General features: G+C 38.1%; 1 protein-coding gene across 1 annotated transcript; it reads right to left on the reverse strand.

The window, feature by feature from the left end:
* Positions 1-374: 374 nt before the first annotated feature.
* rnf19b (ring finger protein 19B) lies at positions 375-25809 on the reverse strand. The gene is made up of 10 exons (XM_051136579.1): positions 25538-25809; positions 15611-16753; positions 9727-9926; positions 8313-8457; positions 8069-8231; positions 7624-7738; positions 5208-5348; positions 4904-5093; positions 4646-4780; positions 375-2257 (listed from the first exon to the last, which is right to left on the reverse strand). The coding sequence occupies exons 2-10, from the start codon at positions 16207-16209 to the stop codon at positions 1837-1839; spliced, it is 2109 nt and encodes a 702-aa protein (XP_050992536.1). The 5' UTR covers positions 16210-16753; positions 25538-25809; the 3' UTR covers positions 375-1836.
* Between the last annotated feature and the right edge of the window lie 428 nt (positions 25810-26237).

Here is a 26237-nt window from a genome sequence, read left to right on the forward strand (position 1 = left end):
AGTTGTTTTAAATAGTAAAAATATTTTTTTTATTTTTACTATTTTTGCTGTACTTTGGATCAAATAAATGCAGGCTTGGTGAGCAAAAGAAACTTCTTGAAACTTACTGTTCAAAAACTTTTGACTGGTAGTGTAGGTGCATACAACTTTGACTATTAATATTTACAGATGAATTTAGCAATATATCGTATTTCGGCTTTTACAACCATTCTATCAGCCTTTACTGAACTTGAGGGTCTTTTTAGTATTGTGTTTTTGGATTTTAAGCCAGAACTAATGTAATACCAATGCAGAAATTTTTACAAAGTGTGTATATATTATAGAAACTCATCAGCATATATGCAAATAACAGAGTCAAATAACATGTCCAAATATGCCACAAAGGAGGAAATGTTTATTTTTATGTTAATTCAAACACTCACAGCCAGTGCAGTTCTCTTTGTGGGGATGTACAAAACGATGCCAGAATTAACACACCTTCTTTTCAGCATATTGCTTATGTAACTGAATTTACTTAACACTCAATTAACCATAACCAGTTTAAAGTTCAAACGATCAAGTAGTTTTCACAATCCACTCATAAACCTAAAAATATAAAAGCATCTTCACACAACCAAAATAAAACAAAAAAGATGTGACAACCGCAAATCTTTTTTCGTGATTACGAGACAAAGCTAATCCATCATTACGTGTAAAAACCAACAATTCTCTTTCTGCAGCCGAGTATAATGAAATTCAGAAAGCATAGCTTGTTAAGAATGCAAAACAATTACATCCAAAATTAAATAACAAAATCATGACTACACCATTCGAATGTTTCCCAGAGAAGCTCCAAAAGAAAAAAGGAAGTGCATAAATATAAGCCTACGATGATAAATAGTGGGATAAAGTGCAGGAGTGCTCATCCATCCAACCCATCTCTCTTCTCCATCCATCCAGCTAGCGGGAAAATGAACATAAAAAAAATTGCAAAAAGATTCGAAAGCCTTAAGAAGGAGATAAAACAGTCCAAAAATCATACTTAAATAATATTAACAACAGACATGCATGTGAATGGAAGGTCCATCCTTGATACTATATGATTTTTAATACCCAGCAATAAAATCAACACTGGTAAACATCCACACGTACATCCATCTCTCACGTCTCAGCTCAAGAGGGCACAAACAGTGTTGTCAGTGAGTCACAGACAGTGTAAGGGATCGGAGTGCATGTGCTCTGTCTGTAAGGCAGGCAGTCAGTGATTCAAGTGAAACTGTCTGCTAGTGACGTTCGGATCAGTCTCCCGTTGCACTGACCTTACGCTCACTTTGAAGTGTGTGTGTATGTGTTCTTCTGTGCAAACCGGGCCAGCGCGACCAAAACAATACTAGCATGCGAACGGGCATGCGGTGAATCTTACAATTTCCAGGTCGATTTAAAAAGAAATGGAGTAAAACAAACATACAAACAATACTGAAATGTGTCATCTGTATAGAAAGCCTCTCTTGTATACATGTGCTTGGTGACATTTCACTTTGTAGCATTATTTGTCTGTTTGTTTTTAAAGGAAATTCTTCCGGTCGCGAGAGTACCGATTCAGCGCTTTTTTTTGCTCAAGGCATTTCCGCACCGAGAAGTAAACACCAACCGATGAATAACAGTATGAATTTCTGAAGAGGTAGAGGACCTGTCTGTGCCTGTAATAACCAGACGAGACAGGCAAGCAGAGCGATGAGTTCAGTTCCATGAGTTGTCTGGATGCCATTTTAAGGTATTTATAAAAAGCAGCAAAATAACAGGTAAAGCGTCAAAAGCTCAGAAACGGTTGGCTTTGTGCAATGGCGAGAGTCTCTCTCACACGTACAGAATGACATTGTCGGGACAGTGCAGGCTGTCGGTGGGGTTCAAGGCTCTGCAGGTGGTCTGCGGCGGGGGTGCGGCGTGGCAGCTTTTGGGATGGGGGGAGTCGCAGTCGTCGGACGTGAGCTCCGCGATGTCATCCGACTGCGTGTCGGACATTTCTAGGTCGCTGCGGATGCTCTCCGGCTGAGCGAGGGTGACGTCTCGGAGACCCTCCCTGAGTGACATCCCTGGGGATAGGGCCAGAGGGGAATCCATGACAACCCCACTTCTGCGGGAGCTGCAGTCTTGAGGCTCCTCTCCTGAACCGGGTGCCATGGCGGCGCTGGGCGGAGCCAGATCCTCTTCAGTGGTTAGACACAGATGGCTCGGTTTCGTTTCAATGTCCACCTGGATCTCAAGGTTGGTGCCCTCTCTGAAACACAACAGATTAGAAAATGTGAGACTAAGGGCCAGTTTTACCAACAGCTTGTGTCTTTTGGTGTTAAAATTGTACTGTTAGGTTTTACTAAAAAAACGTGCAGTGAAGAATTGGCACTGAAAAGTTGTGGACACAGTTATTTTTGCGCCTTTTGTAAGAGTTTCCCTTTCAGACGCAAAATTTATGGGAAGAGAGTATTCAAATTTTACTAACGTTTGTGCTCGTCAAATGACTGGCATTTGCGCCATTATTTAAGTCCTGCTGTGGTGAAAATCAAGATTTTTATGTTGTTCATTTGTCTATGTGATGTTTTTAATATGCTTTTAGACAAATCATGTGCCAGTCCATTAAATCAACACCATTGCTGAGTATTTTCTCCTTAAAACCGTAGTTTCCCAAAGGCTGTCCCAGAAATGCGGTTTGAAACAGCCCTTTTTTTTTTTTTTTTTGCTACGTCACAAACTTCAGTAACTGATCACTCAAGGGATAGATTCCTATCATTGGCATGCAAAATATACCAATAGGATTATCAGCACAAAACCAAATATGAAATAGAGCATTTAATAGAGCACATAGAGCGCTAAATAGAGCATAACTGCTAGGCGCTACCACTAACTTGAAAAATAACCCGGAGTCAGACACACCTCTCCCAAATTGCCGTCTGCACTTCACTCACATATGCACATTATCCACTGTAGTTGTCCTCTAGTAAAAACATAGTTTTATCAGTCATTATCCGTGTTTCGCCATTATATCGCCTTTACTACAGTTGTAGTGGATCAGGGGGCTCTGGCTGATGTGACTGTGTGGGGGCGGGGCTAATTTGCATATTCATATATCCGTGTATATTAAATGAGGCAAGGGGAGTGGAGTTACATTCAAGCTGTTTTAAGGCATGAGAAAATTATTTTCACAAGAAAAAACATTTAAATATTCCACTTTGATGATCAAATATCAGTTTTAAAGGATAAAAATGTTGACTACTATTTTGCGCTTCAAATGGCTGCAATTATTGTTGCTAGGAGGAGGGAACGGAGAGCGCGTGGTAGAAGGGAGAGGATTGTTTCTACATGTATTAATTTATTTGGAACATATCGTTTGCCAACCCATGTTGTTTTTAATTCTTCGAACCCTCAACTAGGAGTCATGCAATACCAGGTTGATCAAAACTTTTCAACATACTTTGGCTTCTTTATTTGCAATTATTTTGTTAATGTGTTGCGCTTGGTATACTGCACTGGTCAATGTACATGAGATGTTGCGTCTGTTTTCTTTCATTTGTGCACTGTTAGTAAATCACCAGCAGAAATTTGCCCTCCCATTGGTGGGGGGTAATTGAGAATGAATGGGGGAAAGTCACGTGGTAGGATTGAATATGACTGGTTATGATCGGCTGTGATTGGTTCATGTGATAAATCCCGCCTTTTGTGTTTGTGCACGTGTTAATGAATTTTTTACATCAAAATAAGACTTGAAAATGGCCTAAAAACATGAACTCAGCTTGGTGAAATTTAAAGTGACCAGGGTTGCCAGGTTTTCACAACAAAACCCATCCAATTGCTACTCAAAACTAGCCCAAAAGTAGCCCAATCGCATTTGGGGGGTAAAATACACATTTTATGGTAGGATTCCACTGGTAAAATTAGCATTCCAGGGGCTACATATCCTGTTATTGGGATTGCTTTCTGAAAAACAACTCATGGCAACAGTGTTAACGTAGCCCAATTTCCAACTGGCAACACTGTCTGTGATCAATATTCACCAGGCTTTGTGACTGTTGATCCAAAAAATTCAAAAAGTTAAAAGTTAACTATTAAAAAAAGAATAGCTGATCATAAGTTCATAAAATTTCAAGTTCAAGTTATAAAATTGTTTAAAAAAAGTCTAATAGACTGTTCAAAAGTGTGGCTTTAGCAAGTTTTTTTTTAAAGAAATTAAGTTTTATTCAGCATTAAATTGATCAAAATTTACAGTAATTTATAATGATACTGATATTTTATTTCTATTTTAAATAAATGCTGTTCTTTTAAACTTTCTCTGTTAAAAAAAGAAACATTTTTTAAATGTATCACTACCAACTACTTTAAATACTGTCAATAAAAAGAAATCACTCCTGAGCAGAAAATCAGTATATCAGAATTATTTCTGAAGGATTGTGACACTGAAGACTAAACTGATGATGCTGAAAATTCAGCTTTGCCGTCACAGAAATGAATTACATTTTTAGAAATTTTAAAAGAGAAAACCGTTCTTTAGAATTGTAATAATATTTCACAACAATACAGCTTTACTGATCAATTAAACGCAGCCTGACGTTTTTCAAAAACAAACTGACCATTCATTCATTAGCCAGTTGCTTTATTTAAAAAGTGATTCACACACCTGTCAGGTAAGGTGTAGGAGGAAGTGATTGATCCTGCCATGCCTCTAGTGCTGGCACAGTCACTGGCCGCTCCCAAGCTGCCAGTCTCCCTTCCAGCACCTTCCTTTCCCAACTCTGTTGCCTGTACCTCCAGCCTGAAACATAAACATGTTTCTATGAAAAGAAGAACACTACCCATATTTACAGTCCAGTTCTTATGTATTTACCATACAGTATAATAGTACAAAATAATCCTGACATCCCACATGCCCTCATACCTGCTGTATTTTCCTGTCCTTGCACCGAGCGCTCCTCCTGCAAGTGTGTTGAAGTGGGGCGTGTCTCCCAGACCCCCAGGGGCGACAGATAGACCCTCACTTGGAGAGGTGGTGCTGAGGCCGCTGGCTGCTCCCTCCAGACTGCTCTCACCCAAGCTGGGAGACTTCAGCGCTCGCCATGCATCAGCAACTACAGAGTAAGTGTCAGATTGATGATTCAATACAATAATCGGCACTGCCAAGGTTTTTTTTCTGATGATACACTTAATCAAACATCTTTTTTTTTTTTTTTTTTTTTTTTTACCTGTAATAGGCCCATCATCCTCATCAAAGTCTATCCTAACACCCCGTCCTTTCCCTCGGCTCACCCCGCAGCCCCCGCCGCGGCACAGAGAGATAGGCACAACACCATACACATACGCCAACATGATGGGGACACCGATGCCTGTAGGGGAGAGAGATGGAGGTTTAGTCAATCTCAGGGCTTGGAAAGGGAGTTAAAGGGATAGTTCACCCAAAAATGAAAATTCTGTCATTATGTATTCACCCTTATGTCATAACTCGTAAGACCTTCGTTCATCTTCAGAACACAAATTAAAGATATTTTTGATGAAATCCAAGAGCTTTCTGAGCCTGCATAGACGGCAATGCAACTGACACATTCAAGGCCGAGAACAGTAGTAAGAACAACATTAAAATAGTCCATGTGACATAATTTTATGAAGCTACGAGAATAATTTGTGCGCAAAAAAACTAACGACTTTATAACGAGTGTTTGCGACAGTACCAATATTTTTGATAGATTTAATTTTTTAAAAATTTTGCAGCCTTTGGTGAACATAAAAGATTTAAAAAACATTACAAACATTTTTAGTATATTATTTTAGTATATTAAAACATGACTTTACAGTAATGAGTTGCAAGTTAAATACTTAGTGTATAGGTGGATCATATCAATATTGCTGTGACACTTCCTCAAGATTTAGTTTTGTGCTTAATTTTCTCACAGTTTCCATACATTGTACTTCACAGGAAGTCGCGGTTGCCACAGAGGCTAAATGCAGAAGCAGTTGTCTATTATAGTCCGTTGTAATGAACAGGAACTGAAGCTTAAGCTTCACAAAGTATGCAAATGCACCAAAAGAGTATGATAAAACATTATGTAAGCAGTCTATACAGCATATATTTCATATTCTACATCCTCCAAAGCCATATGATAGCTTTCTTTTCACTAAACAGACAAAAAACTGACTTTACTGATCTGCTGTGACTGAATCACTGAGACAATAAGATGAACTAGAAAGTAATGTATCATTTATCTGATATCTGAAATGTATCTGATTCACAGAAAAGACAAAGTCATATGGGTCAAAAACAGCATGATTAAGAATAAAGTGAGCTATAAACATTTTCTATGGCCACGTACACACTGCAAGTTTTAGGAGTGATAGCCGCATTTAAATACAGGAGTGAGTCCCATAAATTATTGTTCCATGTGTGTACGGAACAGCAGTCACTCACGTATTTGTAACCAACATTTTGGCATCTTGCGGGAGTGAATAAGAATTTAGCCGTTTGGTATCTGAAAAATACAGTTAGTACAGAAAATCTACACAGTGTGTACGAAACTTAACTGAACAACTAGCTGTTAATGACGTATTTAAACAATCATCAGAAATGTGTCTTCATCTGTATGTGAGATGCAAGAAAATAACAGTGAAAGAAGTCTTAACTTTTGACACAGGGCTAGCTGCGCTCGTGAGCCCTGCGGTAAAGTGTCAACAAAAAACACAAACACCCAAATGCTTTGTGTTTTATAACGGCAAGAAAAAAAGTAAAAAAAAAAAACAGACCACTTTATTAACTCCATAAAGTGTGTAGTTTTATGAGCTAAGACCAAACAACATGCCTAAAAGCGTTTGTATATATAAGCACATGGCAACACTTCAAGACAGCGCTCTCTAAAGCAGCCTTCCGAGCATAAACAAAACACAGCACGTCTATTAGCGGTAGTTTAGTTAAAATTGACGGACAAAAAGAGTCTTTAGCCAAAAAAGGCAGATACCAAATGACTACATTTTTATTGACTCCCGCAAGACTCTGGAGTGACTGCTGTTCCGCACACACATGGAACGGTGATTTACGGGACTCACTCCCGCATTTAAATTCGGGTGTCACTCCTGAAACTTGCAGTGTGTGTGTGGTCTAAATGCGGTTATCGCTCCCATATTTTTCGGGAGTTAATGTGGTTGTCGAATGCGGTTGTCAGTCCCAGATTTTAGTGAATTATGTGTATACAGAATGTGATCAAGGAGTAAAAGGTAAACTCACAACTGAATTTAGCTGCAGTGTGTACGAGGCCCTATATTAGTGTGGCGACATTAGCAACATTTTCCAGACAAAAAATATCCATTGTCTATTATTAGTGTAGCGATATATGAAGCCCAGCTGACGCAGAAGTCACTTTCTAACCAATCAGAATCTGCGTGACCAACTTGAGCTTTGTGCAAAATTCATGTGGGTAAATATTTCCCACAAAATTCCCAAACGCATTGGATTCCTATTGAAATCACTGGTTTTTGCCTGTGCAACTTTAACATTATCATCTTGTAAAGACAAATTGCTTTTCAGCATTCTTCATTTGTAAATCACTTTGAATATAAGCATCTGCTCAACAAATAGATGTAAATATGAATGTAAATTATTTCAGGAATACTCACCCACGCTGACAGCAGCGATGACTGGAGCCGTAATGATTGACAGAGCCACACCACCAGTGATAGCGAGATTCCTCCTGTGATGAGACGTTTTCTTTCCCTCATAGTGTGAGTGGATCTGTGACAAAAAGCAGCTGTGTTACAAATGTGCTTTTATCTGCTAAAATCAAAGATCTACTGGCATCCTTCAAAATCAAATCTTTGAAAAAGAACAAAAAGTCTTTTGTATCACTGGAATGGTGTTTAAAGCCCACTCTGTATCCTACACCAGGAAGTCATTTTCTAGAATTATCAAAAGCAATTAGGCTGGTTGAGCAACGTGGCTGACGAGAGGGAAATTCCCAAGGCTTTTTAAGTATATTCTGTTCCTGATTGCAGGTGATAACGGGTTCCGTATTAGCCTAAACTGTAACGCTGTAGGGAAAGGTGTGATGTTGGCATTCCGCACCTTGCGTCCGATGTAAACAGGAATGCCGATAACCATTGCAGGAACTGCGATGCCAGCGATTAAGGTGATGCCCACCGGTGCGCCAATCAAAGTGCCCAGCTGCCACAGAATCTTCTTCTTGCGACTCCATGGCTTCTTTCCCCAGAACGTACAACCTGATGGACTGAGAAGACATGGAATATTATTATTTTTCAATTCGAGCAAGTAGTCTGAGAAATTCCCACTGATGGGTAGCAGAAGGTACCTGAGGTAGTGCAGGTCTGAAATCTCCTTCATACAGAGCCAGCAGAACTCACAGCCGCAGACAGCACAGGTCATGTGATTACAGCTGCCGTCGTTCATCTTGATGATGTAGGCACCGCATCGGGGGCAAGGCTTGATGTCATCAGCTGAGTGGGGATTAGAGGGTTGGGATTTAGAATTTGTACAGGCAGACAGTATCTGCTGTAAACAATGTGTGCTGAGGAAGCGCTTTCTGAGTGCCAGACAGGGAATAAGAGACGTTAGCAGACTCCTGCTGGAATTCAGGAGAGGAGCTAGAGAGAGCTAAGGAGGAGGAGAGAGCGCAGTCCTTTAGGGAAAGAGAAACTTCAATAATCTGCAGTGAACACTGAAGTGCACAAAATGAAAATGCTCAGGGGGGAAGCACACAGCAAATCAAATGATATGAGTAGCTGATGGCACTCTGAAACAGTAAACCAGATAGAAAGCACACTGGAGTTTTGACAGTTTATTTTTATCCACTAATTTGCGATAGTCTTTTTGAAGTGATAAACACTTTAACAGAGTAAATAGTCAGGGACTAACACACTACAGGCCTGCAGCACAACATATTTCTACATTTTCTGAATAGAAATATGAATGGCGCTTGTGCAAAACAGGATCCAGTGATCCAGGGGGTTTCTAAGGTTCTGCTGGGTGGTTGCTATGGTGTTCTGGTTGGTTACCAGGGTTTGTTATAAAACAATTACTATGAAATTTCTAAGGTGCTCTGACTATTTTTGTTAGGTAGCTGCTAAAATGATCAAGCTGTTTTCTTGGGTGTTCTTACAAGGTTGTTAAGGTAGTTCGGGTGGTTTCTAGGGTGTTGCTAAGGTATTCTGGTTGGTTACCAGGGCATTGCTATGAAGTTACAAAGGTGTTCTGAGTGTTTTTTGCTAAGTAGCTGATAAGATGATTAGGCTGTTTTCTTGGGTGTACTTAGACGGTTGTTAAGGTAGTTCAAGTGGTTTCTAGGGTGTTGCTAGGATGTTCTAATTGGTTACCAGGGCATTGCTATGATATTACTAAGGTGTTCTGAGTGTTTTTTGCTAGGTAGCTGCTAAGATGATCAAGCTGTTTTCTTGGGTGTTCCTAGGTGGTTGTTAAAATAGTTCGGGTGGTTTCTAGGGTGTTGTTAGGTGGTTGCTAGGGTGTTCTGGATGGTTACCAGGGCACTGCTATGAAGTTACTAAGGTGTTCTGAGTGTTTTCTAGGGGGATCTAAGAAGTTTCTAAGGCATTGCTATGTTTTTGCTAGGGTGATTTGGGTGGTTTCTAGGACGTTGCTATGTGGTGTTCTCCTAGCCCAGGTACAAAGAGCCTAACCCCAAATGCTATTACAGTCTCTCTCCATTTATGGGACAGAAAAGAGTGGGTGACTGCTGGTTAAAAACTCACCGTGTCCCTGCTCAGCTGTGTAGCTGGGTGAATGGTTACTGTGCGTTCTCAAAGACAGCGCCCTCTGCTGGCGAGCAGAGTCACAAGTCTGGTTAGGATGCCAAACTTGCTTGCAGTGGTAACAGAACTCAGCACCACACCCTTCTCTCCGACACACCAGCCTGGGGCAGCTGGCACATCCAGAGGCAATGACTGCAAACCTGGCAGGAGAACAATGCAAACCAGGTCATCAGACTCTCCTAGAAAATCTATCATTTAAATAATATGACATATCATTATACCTAGTTGTGTGCAATCTACTCTTACAGAAGTACATGGTACAGAGATGGTATCAGACGGTAATAGTATGATACTATCAGCGGCGGCGCTACAGGCATCCCAAGTTTGACTCCCAGCTCAAAGACCTTTCCTAATCCCTCCCCTTCTCTCTCCAATCATAATAAAGGCAAAACAGCAAAGAAAATGCACTTATTTAATAGTATGGTACTCTGATATACACCATGGTACTATATGATTACCATATTCACAATCAACCAGAAGTTCTCAAATTTTTGATTTTGTAAATATTTTTTTTTCTAAAGAAACATATACATGTATAGTGATGAAAGCCAAAATATTAAATGTCATGGATGAATATTTACTGAGTAACCCACTATATTGTAGAAGGGGTCAAACTCCTGGAGCCATATTGAAATTCCAATGTCTTTGAACTGAACCATGCAGGGCCTTAAAAATGAAGATGCCAAAATGAAAGTTTGTTAAGACCCAATATCTAAAAGGGCAATAAGTCTATAATACTATAATAAGTCTATAAGAAGTCCATAAATTATTGAGTTACAGGTATGCAAACTTCGGAGAAAAAACTTGACAGTGCTGTCTGCCCATTTTTGAATGATCACCATTGGCAAACAATCCAACAAAATTTGCTAAAGTCAACAGATTTTACTAACAGATCTACCAATCTTTGTGTAAACATGAAATAAAGATGTTACCGTCTTTCTGAAGTCATTTTTACCCCTTGTAATTTGGCTCTGAATCTCAAAAACAGTAGATTACTTAGTAAATATTCATCCATAACATTTAATATTTTGGCTTTCATCACTATACATGTCTATCTTGTACACGGTTGATTGTACACGGAATGACCCAATGGTATTTCTATGGTAGTTTCCAATAGTAAAATCAAGATATTTTCTGTAAATGTGGCTGAGCAATGCACAGGCCATGTAAATATCTCAGACTTTTTAGATCTTCTTTTTTAATTACACCATCTCTAAGGACATATTCATGGTTATGCCAACAGATAATGTTTAATAAGATTGAAATGACAGAAATGGCCCCCAAAGTAATCACATACACCAGGATCTCAGTGTGTTTTTCCATACTCACATTCTTCGTAATGTTAAATTCCTTATAAAGTCAAGGAAAACACTAGCAGGTACAGACGCTACTACATTACGGAAAATAAGAGGGAGAATTTATTGCTGTCAGTATGTTCCTGCCCTTAGAGTTTCCAAGTATTCCAGTAGCATTTTAATACTTTCCTAAGAAATTTACTTGGTTGCCTAATTCTACTTCAATCCTCAGAACAATTCCACAGTAAGCACAGTGATTTTAACAAACATATTCTTTTAATTCTTTAGAAGATCTAAAACTTTTTTTAATGATTTTATGGCTGGCAGTAAGTTAAGTGGGTGGGTGGGTTTTTCCAGTGAAAGAAAAAGCTGATTTCTCCCTCTTTATCAAAATAAAACCTGACCCAACTTCTCTGTCTAACATTAGCTTATGCGTGACAGACACAATCCTTTTAACTTTTAAGCACATGTTTTGACCTGTTGGCCAAAGTTAAAGCTGGTTCTGAAGAAAACATTCCTCCTCCAGCCGGCATCTCATTAATCAGCTCGGTTGCAATGGAGAAGTGTAATGTCCTATACAAAGAGCTTCCAATTACCTGCACGTACTAGCACACACACCCTACATGTAGAGTCAAGCCGAAACCGACCTCATTACACACGATTATGGTATCCCAGAACACTCAGAGCTCACTAGGATTAAAGACAATGAAATCAACACTCTAATTTGAAGCTCACAAAGACACCGTGGCATGCACACACGGTCAAGTGAGTAGCCAATGATTGTCTTAATCAAATACCAGCCTCGGTTACCCATAGCAACTCTACCTCTGCGCCGCATCTCAGTTGCCATAGGAACTTATCACTGAGGGAGAGAGAAACAAGCTGTTCCTTCCTCCCATTGGCAGCTTTAGACTTTCAATCAAGCTGAAGCAAGGTTGGGGTGCTGATGGGTAATAAGCAGCAGCACCACGGACTGGAATTGATACTTGAGCAGCAAAATATACGGGGGAGTTTTTCCGTCAACAGTACAAGTTTCTGTGATTCTGAGATCAAAAGGTGGGAGATTCCTATAAGCAAATGAACCTGGGTGAACCTTAATGTGTCCGACAACAAAAAAAGTATCACACTTTCATTTAATGACGTCATATGATGCAACTAACTAACCAACTATCCAACAGTATGATCTCTAAAGGACAATAAGGCCTTTTTGAAAAAATTCCCAGACCATCTGAAAACCCCTTATCATCAGTTGTGGGCTTAATAGGAAGTAGCAGTGACTCAAACATAAAGAGCTGCAGACAAAATCATGTCTCTTAAATGTAGGTCACTGGCGCACCATTATGATTGACAAACCTTGGACAAGTTGTAAAAGGCCACTGAAGTAAATCGCACTCTCTCGGAATGACACATCAGCTAAACTAGGCTCCCACACGAACGCAAGTTTTCCTTATAACTGTCCAAATGCCTCCTACACTTGTCGAAGCGCACAGAACAAACAGAAAGTGTTAAATACGTCCTCTTTCTTCTAGTGAATCTGACAAAGATCTGAAATACACAGAAGATAGAAGTGCATTTACAAACACTATTTGGTTATGTAGACGCCCTAATACCACACCCTTGTTGAGATTTCAGTTTCAAAACTGTTGGTTTTAATAAAGAGCTGGTTCTTTCCAGCTTCTGTTCTCTTGGGAAGGTTTTCAAATAGATGTTGGAACATTGCTGGATTTGCTCCCATTCAGACATGAGAGAATGTACTTAGAAACTAGAATCTCTCAACCAACCAAGGCAATTTTAGGATGCCTACACAGTAGAGAGTGTTTGACGGATGTGAATGCGTAAGCTTTGTGTTGAAGGTGTGGGAAGAGCTAAAAACAAGAGGGAATATAGCAAATTGGTTTTCCGAAAGCTGGAGCTGACTCTGAAATTCTCATTGGTCGATGGACGCTTACGTCAGGGGTGATTCTAGGATTTCAGTCTTAAGGGGAGCACAGTCCAGACTCAAAACATGAGCTGTGGCTCAGTAGAGTGTCTCTTGCCTTCAGTGGCAGAGAGCACAAATTTGAAGAATTAAAGAGTTTTCATTTAGCCAAAACTCAAACTGAAATTAAAGTTTGCGTAATTGAATTGCGTAATGGGTAACTGACCTTAGTCTGCTGTTCAAGGTGTTGTGTTTATTAAAAGGGATACATTAAACCAATCTCAATATTTCATAGGGCTGGGTAAAAAAAATACTGATTTCTCGATTTTAATTGATTCTCATTTATACGAAATTATATTGATTCTTAAAACCCAAGAATGGATTAGTCTAGTTTGTTTTCAGGTAGTGAGTAAAACATTGTAATCATGTTAAGCTAGGGCTACCCTCGACTAAAGATTTTTTTGGTCGACTAGTAATCGTTCATGTTAAGCATTAGTCGACTATTAGTCACGTTTAATAAACCGTAAATCATAATAATGTGCCTTTAATTCCCTACATAGCCCAATATGCACTAAAGCGCATGCAAAAAAATAAAAAAAATAAAAAAACACACTTGCCACAGCACGCTGGCAGATATAATAATTATAAATGTATTCATGTATTAATAATTTAAATTGCAAATGACCGCACCGGCGCCTCAATCTGTCATGCAGTAAGCACGTTACTTTTCAGCTTCCACACTTCGTAAAGACACTTCAATGGCGCAGATTGTTCTAGGTTAACATTAGATTGAGCAAGTTGCTACTACTTACATATTTCAAATGAAAAGCCATATTTGAGGTCGATGAACGTTAGGTGAGCGTTTGGATGTCCTGCCCGATGAACTATATTATCACATAGACCAGCCTTTAACGATCTGTGTGACTTCGCCACTTCCTGTGGATTTTTTCCCCCTGCGACTATGCAAATAATAAAATGTTTGTTGACTATTAGGGGGCAGCCCTACAATAAGCTTTATGCTTTATTACTCCTAAAATAAAACAAAAATTCTGTCTATTTTATCACAATATTCAAACAAATACCGTTTTGATACTGTTTAACGTGGAGTGACAGAAGCGGCAACACAAACTGATCATCTCCGTTTTAATACCAGTTTCAGAACGAAATAAACATTGAAATTGAAGATATGTTATAAGAGAGAGTACAGCTTGTCGAAATCAGCCAATCAATCAGTATTTCGACCGCGCAAAGACGTCAATATAACAGCTTGTAAACAATGTCACAGACGTCACATTTACCTCAGAAAAAATATATTCGGTGACCACAGGTTCATTAGTCAGCTAAAACAGAAAGCATTTTGTTAAATATATGCACCACATAACGTTAATTATAATTTTTACTGTCCCTCAATGTTACATTTATGTTTAAATAAATGTGTCAAGTTTTTCTTGCAGCCATAAACATTTAAATGTTTAAACTTCAGAAATCGAATTGGATACAAATCAGTTAACTGTAACCTTCAATATTAACGTAATGTAGTAAACTGACTCTCATGTATATTTTACAGCATTAGTTAAGAGATTTTTCTTCCACAAGAAAATTTGTAATGCATTGTACCTGATATATATCCAGTAATTGATATTGGATTGAAACAGTATTTGTGAATCAAAATCAAATTATGAAATTTGTGTTAAAACCCAGCCCTATTTCAGCTAAATTCAGCAAATTTCACCTATTTATACTCTAACATAATTTTTATTCCATTGATATGTGTCGACACTGCTTACACTGATGTAGCTTATCCACATTGTGTGCACAAAACACACAATAAAGCACAAAACACACCAACTTTTTTTTTTTTACATTTTTGAATTATCAGTTAATGCTTATGAATTTCAGTAGCAGTTTGTGATTTCACTGGAAACAAAACACGGCAATGAGAGAAATGGAGTGTGACAGGGCAGCACTTCATGCCAAATGTTGCCGCCCTATGTCACCCAATGACAGTGACCGCCACTGACTACAGTTGAGGGTAACACTAAAATGTTAAAAGTAAAGGGAATATTCGTGGTGAGGTCACCTCCGGTATCAGGAACAGAATAGGTCAGCAGTCATAACTAATATTATGTGGCAGAGAAAATAGGAAACGACACTTGTGATATGAGGGGATGTTCATCTGTCTGTATTTCCAGACAATGCAATGTCATAAACAAAATTTTCAATATGATGAAATACGTCCCTACTGACTTTTCAAATCAAACCCACACTTTTGGATTCAGTTCATCCCAAAGATCTTCACTGGGGTTCAGATCTGGACTGTAGGCTAGTCAAGTTTTCCCACATCATTTACACTGTAAATCATTTGTATAATGAGCTCACTATGTGCACAGGGGAGTTTAATACTTGAACAAAAGTGTCCCTCCCTAAGCTGTTGCCACATCTCACAGTTCCCTAGAACGCCACTGTATGTTGTAGCGTCACACAGGAATTTAGGAGTCTTGCCAAACTCATCAATTAGAAGCTCCAAAACCCTCAGTTATATATAAAGCAACATTTCCTATTCCAAACAAACAAGTTATAGTGTATATTTCACAATTTCCTGATGCCTTACCCACAGTCTGGAGCTGGACACCATCGGCAATCAGGATCTGATGCCAGGCAGCGGCGCAGTAGGAACTCTTCATACTTCTCCATTAAATTGGGATCATCCAGGATGAGGGCCACCTGCCTTGGGGCAAGTCGTTCGGCACACTCCGGACAGCTGAGCTGCACTCGGCTCTCTGTGATCTCGATACGCAAATACTGCCGTAGGCAGCACAGGCAAGACCGATGGCTGCATCCCTGGAGCTCAGGAAGCTGCTCCGCAGGTTGCCGCACCAGGCACAGGGGACACTCTAGAAGTTCTTGACCTCCTAGAGAGGCCTGGCTGGCGGACAACGGCTCAGCCGGGTCTGCCGTAGAATGGTCTGATGAAACATTAGTTGGGGTGGGGGGCTGGAGAAGCTGCTGTTGCTGGAGTTGTTGCTGTTGGTGCAGCTGTTGTGCAAGAGGAGTTCCCACATTAGCCTTGTTTCCCCTGGATCCGCGTTTGCTGTGAAAGAGACTATGAAAAGAGATTCTTCCTTGTTTCTTGCCCGGCCCACGGCATTTCGGATTGGGAATGCCGCTGACAGAGGAGTGGGGTGATTCAGAGTCCTTTTCAGATCCCATTTCCTAAGAACAATCTTGTTGTGTTCTTCCACTTGAGTCCTAAGAGAGGTCAGCGAGTTTGGGTTAGAGGAGTTTGCGTGGATTTCAACAAAGCTCCGAACCTCAAGGACAAGGACACTCCCGATTCCCAAAAGACTGTTTGTCAAGGTCTCAACAAATTCCAGTTAGTTTTCCCGTTGAGAAAATTCCATTTATGAAGTCATATAACCATAACAAGGATTCGTGTTTAAACAATAAACGGAAAGATAACTACACTATTTGAGCCAAAAGGGAAAAGGATGGGAAAAAGTCCTTTTGCTCCAACGATCTTCTCGTAATTAGAAAATGAAAAACAAATTGTTGAACCCCAGTTATGTTACAAACTACAAAACTGACAGATACTGTCAATTAAAAACAAGGTGTTTAAAGACAGTTCAAGTTGAATCTGGCTCAGAATATCGTAATCCGTTCAGAGGACTTGTCCTTTTTTTGTCTCCTCTAAATGCTCGCGGAGCCGAGATGTGTGTGCTCCAGTTTGCTGTTCTCTTCTTCTGAATCGGCCGGTCTGTTAAGGAAGAGAAATAGCACAGGAAGTTAGCACAGCGCACAGACAGCCTGCAGGAGGAGCATGCTCAGTACACGCTCACGTACGCACACACTCCTCCCTTCTCTTATTCTCAATCTCTTTTCATTTCACAGTTAACTCTTCACTGCACTGGACACGTGAAGTGACTGCCTGACACAAATGACTCACCAGCCGTTTAAAAACGAGAAGTAATTGTGATTTTAACCTGTTAAAAATTGATTTCTCATCACATTTTCGATCCTTCCATCTTGTGTTACATTTTACTTCTCTCGTTTTCTTTGTGTCTCACTGTTGATGACACCCTCTCATCCTCACTCTCTCACACACTCGAGCGCTCCCTCTCCACTTCACACTGCGCTGCTAGTGCAGTTGCCATGGTGATTCCCACTATGAACACAGCAAACAAGGACCCTCACAGTGACTCTGGCCCTTATGAACACATATACACACTCGGCAGATATTAACACCATACATCACATAACGCATGAGTGCATGCCTCCACTGGACTATTCATTTATTTATATCTGAAAGGGACACGCAACTGCCATACTGAAGTAGAGGAAATGGTTTTGTAGGCCATCTGTCAATCTCTCTGGTACACATTCCTACTCAAATAATAAAAAAATACACACTATGGCTAGACAAACTCATCCAAGACTGATGTGTCCTGGTTTTCTGCTCTGATGACCCCTGGACTAATGCCTGCGTAGCGCAAATCTGTTTACTTGCGTGAGGGGGAAGGGAAATAGACCACCAAGCTAGTGTAAAGCTGTCCGTGCACTTTAATATGAAAACATAGTAGTTTAAGTTTGTTAATTGGTCAATGTCGATTAAAGGGATAGTTCACGCAAAAATGAAAAATCTGTCATTAATTACTCACCTACGTGTCATTCCAAACCTGTAAGACCTTCGTTCATGTTCAGAACACAAATTCAGATATTTTTGATGAAATCCAAGAGCATTCTGACTCTGCATAGACAGCAATGCAACTGACACGTTGAAGGCCCAGAAAGGTAGTAAAGACATTGTTAAAACAGTCCATGTGACATCAGTGGTTCAACCTTAATTTTATGAAGCTACAAGAATATTTTTTGTGATGACACTTTTGTGATGTCACATGAACTATTTTAACGATGTCCTTATTACCTTTCTAGGCCTTGTACGTGGTAGTTTCATGCTGTCCCTGCAGGGTCAGAAACAGGGCTGAAATGATTAGTCGACATTATCGACAATAAAAAAAAATGTCGACAAATATTTTTGTTGTTGAGTAGTTGTTTGATCTCTTATCTAAGATTAGAGCGAAAGTAAGAGCCTGCAATAATGCGGTTTGACCAGCGTGGTGCTGTAGCGCAAGACTATAATTCTGCCCTCCTGGATGCAATTCAAGAGAAAAAAAATACACACTTTTGCTGCCGAAACGGAAGTTGCTGAGCGGCATTTAGATTAGGGATGCATGATATTGGATATTTGCCTATATACGCTATGTCGATATTTTTCAACTCATTTTGGCCAATAGTCGTTGCCAGTACCGATATATATTTTCTTTTGTTTGGAAACAACACCAAGTCTTTCCTGAGCAGAAATTATAAGCAAATTATTTTTTAATTTCGGTTAGTTTTTAACAAAAACTTATTTGTTAGAATTAAATAAACAATAATGGCGTTTTATTTATAATGAGAGTACATTAAAGCTATATATATATATATATCAATCGCTGCATTTTTTTCCCAGAAAAATGCAGTGGTATTCTTAACATTTTATTTTAAGATTTAACATTTGTAGATAATTCATTAAAGAAAAAGACTTGTAAAATTTCTGAAAATCTTAATTTGTTTAAAAAAAAGCTTAACATATTACACATTAATGAATAAATCAGTATAAAAGTGTTATGTTTGTGATTTTTTTTGTTCATGTAAGCTATAGCTTCTGACCTTTAAATCAAAACATACTCATGATTTTATGACATCAATTACTGCTTTATTTAATCAGAAATACAGTCTAAATGTTATTTGTGTGTTTTACTTTAATTTTATTAGAAGTAGGCCAACAGCGCCCCCCTAAGGAATTAAAACTGCACATGCTATTACTCTTTCACACACCAAACGCATCATTCAGTAGGTGCATTCTCAGATTAAATGCAGCGATCCAAAACAATGAATCTAATCACCATTCAGGCAAAACTTTGCTTTAAGAATGAGCCACACAGCTGATGTGATCTAATCGCTAACACACCCTGAGCAAATGTGAGTTATTAGTCTTATCGGCAAGATATCAGCATGATTTTTCATATCGGGCCAATGCCGATATTTACATTTAAAGCCATTATTGGCCAATTCTGATATTGGTTCATTAATATTGTGTATCCCTAGTTTGGATGAATATGTAAATATATGCTGCGAGCTTTCCTCTCAATAACAAACTAAAAAACAACAACAAAAACTGACAGATGTGTGAAAGCAGCAGTTAAAAATTTATCTGATTATAGATTTCCAGTTGTGTAGTGAAGACAGAGATCATTTCTGAAACGCAGTAAAAAAGCCAGTGTAGACGAGGATCGGTTTCATTTTAAAATGCAGATTTAAGAAGAAAACAGTGTAAACAGAACCTCAGTGTCATTTTCAGTTAGAAATACAACTTGATTTTCTGTTGTAATTAAAGCAGCTCTCCAAAGCTAGCTAATGATAAAAAAATTATGAGTAGGGGAAACAAAAAGAAGTTCATTAAAGTGATAGTTTGGTTTGCAGAGATTAAAGCTCACTTCATTAGCGAAATAATCGACCGTTAGTCGATTAATCGTTCTAATAATTGTTAGATTAATCGATTATCAAAATAATCGTTTGCTGGAGCCCCACTCAGAAAACTTTCGGATTTCATCAAAAATATCTTAATTTGTGTTCTGAAAATGAACGAAGGTCTTGTGGGTTTGGAAGGAAATGAGGGTGAGTAATTAATGACAGAATTCTCATTTTTGGGTGAACTATCCCTTTAAGACAGAAATGTAATAAAATCTACCATTTTGAGTGTTTCTGTATGATGTCACAGTGTCAGGTGGTTCAATTCGGCGCTTTCAGAAAATTCAGTACAGGTTTTAATTACAATTACAGAAGCTGAAATCTCGTAAATGCATCTATAGTAATGAACAATGACCAAATTCATATGCATTTGTATTTATAATATAGTATGTCCAAACACAATATTGTTTTAAAAACATGCTGAAGCCACATAAATAGCTAGTTAGCATTGTATTTGACTGAGAGAGTCACAGCATAAAACATGGTAACCTAAAACAGCCTGTATTCTGCGGCCGTTCATGTATCTGCAAGGTACGCAGTGACAGCAGTCAGTATGACCCACTTTTCCACAGAGTGCTTTCGCATTGCTCACAGCCACTGTGTACTGATGCCTTGACCCATTATGACAGGAGGATGCAACAATCATCCAGCGCTATGTGCTCTGTACAGTACGTGACCGAGTGGCAAGCATAGTAGACGCATTAAAAATGCAAGTGCAGCTGACGGAAACAGGAAAACTCTATACGATCTGAGCAGGTCTGCCTATTCTAAACAGGCAGACTGAAAATATGGTGTTGAATCAAAGCAATCTATATATATATAACTTAGGGCTGAGAATGGTAATAGCCCTCCACTCCACTTCAGCAGCCTCTGCTAATGCAACTGCTGACACATAATTACCATCTGTGCTCTCTGAGGTTTAGTGTGTGTGAGGGATGCAAGCGGGTGCACAACAAAAGCTGTTTCTGGAAAATCTGTGTCACATCTCGGCACCAGAGTGCAAGTTTACAAAGCAGAAGCCACTGTGTGTGTGTGTGATGGGCGTGGCTGCGTTTGTTGTACAACAGCAGTTGCTCTATTATTTATCAGCTGTTAATGACGTGTCGATTCACAAGAAGCTGTTTTCTGCTTACACTGCTGCAGCTGGAAATTAACAGCCTGCTTTTTTTCCATTTAGGAACTTTTTTTCCATTTTTATTTAAAAACCTTGAGAGCAGTTGGAACAATCCACAACATAAGCTCCCAGGCCTTGTTTGACGAAGGACGGGTCTTTAAGTTTGGTTTAGTTCTCACAGGTTTATGACTAGATGCAGAGTAGATTAAAACACAAATAAGAGAGAAAAAGTCAAACAGATGACGATAATGGAGAAAGGGGAAATCCTATATTGGTCTGGGATTTTTTTGGTTTGTTTTGTGGTTAATTGGTGTGAGAACACATTCCCACATGTTTTTTTATTATTATAATGTGTGACCGTGGACCACAAAAACAGTCATAAGCGTCCATTTTTGAGATTTATACATCTGGAAGCCGAATAAATAAGCTTTTCATTGATGTATGGTTTGTTAGGATAGGACAATATTTGGCAGAGATACAACTATTTGAATATCTAGCATCTTAGGGTGCAAAAAAATCTAAATATTGAGAAAATTGCCTTTAAAGTTGTGCAAAAAAAGTTTTTAGCAATGCATATTACTAATCAAAAATGAAGTTTTGATCTTTACTTAACATCCTAATGATTTTTGGCATAAAAGAAAAAATGATAATTTTGACCCATACAATGCAATGTATTGTTGGCTATTATGACAAATATACCCATGCTACATTTATTAATTATTACATTTTAGGTAATTAATGCATTTAGTAGCATACTATTTATTTTGGTATTTAATACTTTTTTTAACTTTTGTTTTTTTTTTCATAATAGCTATAGGTTTTCATACTGAAAAGAGGAAACATCTGCTGATGAAGTCATAGTGAAAGCAGATCCTCAGTACAGACACTTACTGTAAACGAGATCCCTTAAAAGGAACAGGAATATTAGTTTCATTATCTCTCACTGTTAAGTTTTGTTTTAGAATGAATTGCATTTTTTCCATACCATTTGTCAACATGCCACAGAGGCATTCAGAAGATGAATTATTAACTGAAACCACAAATGAACCATGCAGGCTACAAATCAGCATAGGTTTGCAAACTCTCGAGAACACAGCAGACAACGACGACACAATTCGCACAAATGCTGAATTATATGCTAAATATAATTCAACAACCAACAGAGCATTGAGAGAAGTAAAATACTTGTGCGTAGAGTTTGTGCATAGAGTTTGGCCTCCCGCCACGGCTTTACTGCACAATACATCTTGACAAACTCATTACCGTGGGAGATAAGACAGAGCGAGACTGACACCATCTCTGCACTTCCGTCCCTGAAACAACACCTCAGCACTTTTGTATTATCCTGCAGCCCCAGACTAAGGCTCAGTCTGTCTCACACATGGGGACACTCACACACCCGTCACATGGACCAGTTGGTGTACAGGTGGGCTACTGGATCTCTAGACATTACATAACCATTTGAGTCACATCTGAAGCTCCACTGAGGCTTATTGTTCTTAGCAAAGCCTGCATGTGTCCTGCCGTCTTGTTTTTCGTCTGCATTTTTATCATATTACACAAAGTAGGTTTAAAGCATTGCTGATTTCAATTAACAGCGGTAATTTCACACACAAAAACTGAACTGTTATTATTCATCCTCATGTTTTCATGTCTGAAAACATATGACAGGTTTGTGTAAAAACCGGATTTAAAGATGTTCACCTCCAGAATGAAATTTTCCTGTTAATTTACTCACCCCCATGTCATCCATTCAGTCGCAAAAGAACTTACATTTTTTAAGGAAAACATTACAGGAATTTTCTCCATATAATGGACTTCAATGGGCGCCAACGGGTTGAAGGTCCAAACTGCAGTTTCAATGCAGCTTCAAAGGAAGTAAAAAGGTGAGCATTTGTGGTTAAAAAGATTATAAATTTGTATTTTTCTTGGTGAACTATCGTTTCACCAAGACCCTTATTGCTCGGCTGGGATTGTGCAGAGCCATTAAGAGCTGCAGTGAAACTGCAATTTGGACCTTCAACCCATTGGCCACCACTGAAGTCCACTATATGGTTTAAAAAAAAAAAAAAAAAAAAAAAAAATTGTAAAATGTTTTCCTCAAAAAACTTAATTTCTTTTTGACTGAAGAAAGAAAGACATGAACATCTTTGATGACATGGGGGTGAGTAAATTATCTGGAAATTTTCATTTTCATTCTGGAAGTGAACTTCTCCTTTACGTCATCATTCAGTGATAATCTTGAGAATCACATCAGTTGGTTGTGATTCAAAAGAATGATTCATTAATCAGAATTCTTCAAAATATCTCCTTTCTGTCCCACACGAGAAAAAAAACCATTCGGGTTTAGAACAGTGTATTGGTAACTAATTATAAAATTAAAAAAATAATCTTTGGTAAAATAATATAAAATGTAAAAAATATTAGATGAAATATCAGATGAACATTCAAAAAAAGTTGAAGCACTAAAATGACTTCACTTACAAACTGGAATAAAAATTAATTAAAGCTAATTAGAAACAAAAACTACATCAAAATTACATATCAAAAACACTAACACTAATATATCAGTGCCTTTGTTTTGTCTCAAGATGCTCACCAGTAATGTTTTTTCTAAGCACGTTTATAAAAATTACTTAAATGTTCTAACTAAACTACGAAACTAAAACTTAAACTAAAACTAAAAATTGAAAATGGAAAAAAAAAAACATTTAAAATTTTAACAAATATTATAATAGTATATAAATAATTGTTTGGGCATAAGATTGTAAATAATATAATTATTACAGACTTTTTGTAGTGTGATGTGCAGGTAAAGTAATCCATATACAGAAGATGTGGTTAGACTTTGATCACACGTATGGAGTTTACCCTCACCATTGTTACAGGGAGGGCAGGAAGTACAGACAGACGGTCTAACTAACCCATTAGATGAGTTGTGACACTTAAAGAAATCTCTTTAATCTGTGAATCTGTGTGAATGTCTGTGCAGAGCAGGTGGTTGTGTTGATCCATGTCACATTCTTGCTAAGAACCAGGCTGTCTGTTCTCCATCAAACCTCGTCCTTTATTGTATCCTCCTCACTGAAATCAAATCTTAGATCGTGTATGCGCTCTACAATGACTAACTAACAATCCTAAAAGCAAAACATGACTAACACGAGTGTGCCACATTCACACTCACCTACTATTGCAAATGAGGCTGGTACAAAAGAAAAACAGCCACGGGTTCCTGTGAAACTGACAATCTCGATTTTATCAGTTCTTAACAGTCACATGGTGGTTTACCGTAAATTGGATAACCCGAAAATTTAAAAAAAAAACAAGAAAGACTGGAATTAACTGTATGCCTAATGACACAAAAGAAGAAATGAAACCAAAGTCATTCTGTACATTCCTTGCTTACATTAGAAGTGTTGCCAAAACTTCTATCACATGTACAGTTACAATGAATTCATGAAATACTGTGAACTTCATGACGAACCAGTACCCTCTAAATTTAGAATGGTGTTATTGAGGAAGCAACACCACAAAGGCAGGCCGGGCCTCAGCCGAAGTCAACAAAGCAGTCCAGGAAGGACAAGAATCTCAATTCACAAAAACGGACATGTTATGCACACATGCAAGAGGTGACTACATGTCCCCATCTCTAAATTTAAAGGGAATAAAAAATAAAAGATATTCATTGCATTTGAATATTAGCGTTGTGCCCTGCCTAGTTCAAGTGTAACTGCTGAAACATACAGATACATTGTTTAATTTAAATATATAATAGGGCTGTCAATTAATCACGACTAATCACATACAAATGCTATGTGTAATTATTATTATATATAAATACAAACACATTCAGGTAGTATACATTTAAGAGAAATGTGCTATTTATGTACATAATACTTTTATTTATATATAATATAAATTATAAACATTATAATAAATGTAAATTCTTAAGAAATATATATTAAATGTGTTTGTATTTACATAATAATTACACACAGTACGCACACATATATTAGGCAAACTCACTTTTATTTTGTGTGCGATTAATCGCGTTTAATCATATGTGACCCTGGACCACAAAACCAGTCTTAAGTCGCTGGGGTTTATTTGTAGCAATAGCCAAAAATACATTGTATGGGTCAAAATTATTGATTTTTCTTTTATGGCAAAAATCATTAGAAAATTAAGTAAAGATCATGATCCATGAAGATATTCTGTAAAATTCTTACTGTAAATGTATGAAAACTTAAGTTTTGATTAGTCATATACATTGTTAAGAATATTATTTGAAGAATTTTAAAGGTGATTTTCTCAATATTTAGATTTTTTTGCACCCTCAGATTCCTGATTTTTAAATAGCTGTATCTCGGCCAAATATTGTCCTATCCTAACAAACTGTACATTAATGAAAAGCTTACTTATCCAGCTTCCACAGAATGTATAAATCTCAATTTTGAAAAAATGACCCTTATGACTGGTTTTGTGATCCAGGGTCACATATAATAATAGACAGACAGATGACAGATAGACAGACAGATGATAGATAGATAGATACACGCCCTAAACTGTTAAATACTAGCTTTGTCTGCCTAGTTTAAGCATAACTAATAAAACAAAGCTAAATTAGCAATGTATACAAAATAGCTACCGTTAGTTTATTTAGTGCCCTTAAAGAACGTTGCTGTGCTCAAAGAACGGTCTATAGTGTCACAAAACAATGTTGATTAGGTTCAAGTGGCCTGTGACACAACTGAGATATGTACTATTACACAATAATATCAAAACACTTTGACAACATTATTGTATTTTAAAATCACAAAAGGTGTAACCATGACGACAGATCTGTTGGTTACTTACCGTACAGATGGATCTGATAGTATTAAAAGCAAGTGAGGCAGAATAGGGCGGAACGCAATGAGCTTCGGTGCTATTGTACACCGTGTACATTCAACCAACTGTTCTGTAAATCTCACCCTAGAGGTATCCGCTACTACATTCCCCGAGAAACAGTCCGAGGGGAAGATGTCAGCCCTTTTTTTCCTGCCCTGAACGCGATATTGCTCAGATTAAGTCCGCAGCTTGATTCTCTTTTCCATTCACGTCACCGAGGAAAGCCCCTGCGTGTGACGCCACTCGTTTTCGAGTCGGAAACGCCGCCCACTGACGTCACCTCGAAACGGAAATGAACTCGCGTCCCATTGCCAGGAACGAAGTTTTGTGTATGACACGTCCTTCGAAAGTACAAAAGTTCGCGAACAGTACGATTTTTAATGTTTTTTTAAGAAGTCTTTTCTGCTCACCAAGCCCGCATTTGTTTGATCCAAAGTACAGCAAAAAATGTAAATATTTTTACTATTTAAAATAACTGGTTTCTATTTGAATATATTTTAAAATGTAATTATTCCTGTGATTTCAAAGCTTAATTTTTTAGCATCATTACTCCAGTCACATGATCTTTTAGAAATGATTCAAAAAAAATAAAAAATAAAAAAACAACATTTGTTAATATGTTGAAAACAGCTCAGTAGATTTTTTTCAGGTTTCTTTGTTCAGAAAG

Source organism: Labeo rohita, chromosome 19 (genome assembly GCF_022985175.1).
Source record: "Labeo rohita strain BAU-BD-2019 chromosome 19, IGBB_LRoh.1.0, whole genome shotgun sequence".
NCBI lineage: Eukaryota > Metazoa > Chordata > Actinopteri > Cypriniformes > Cyprinidae > Labeo > Labeo rohita.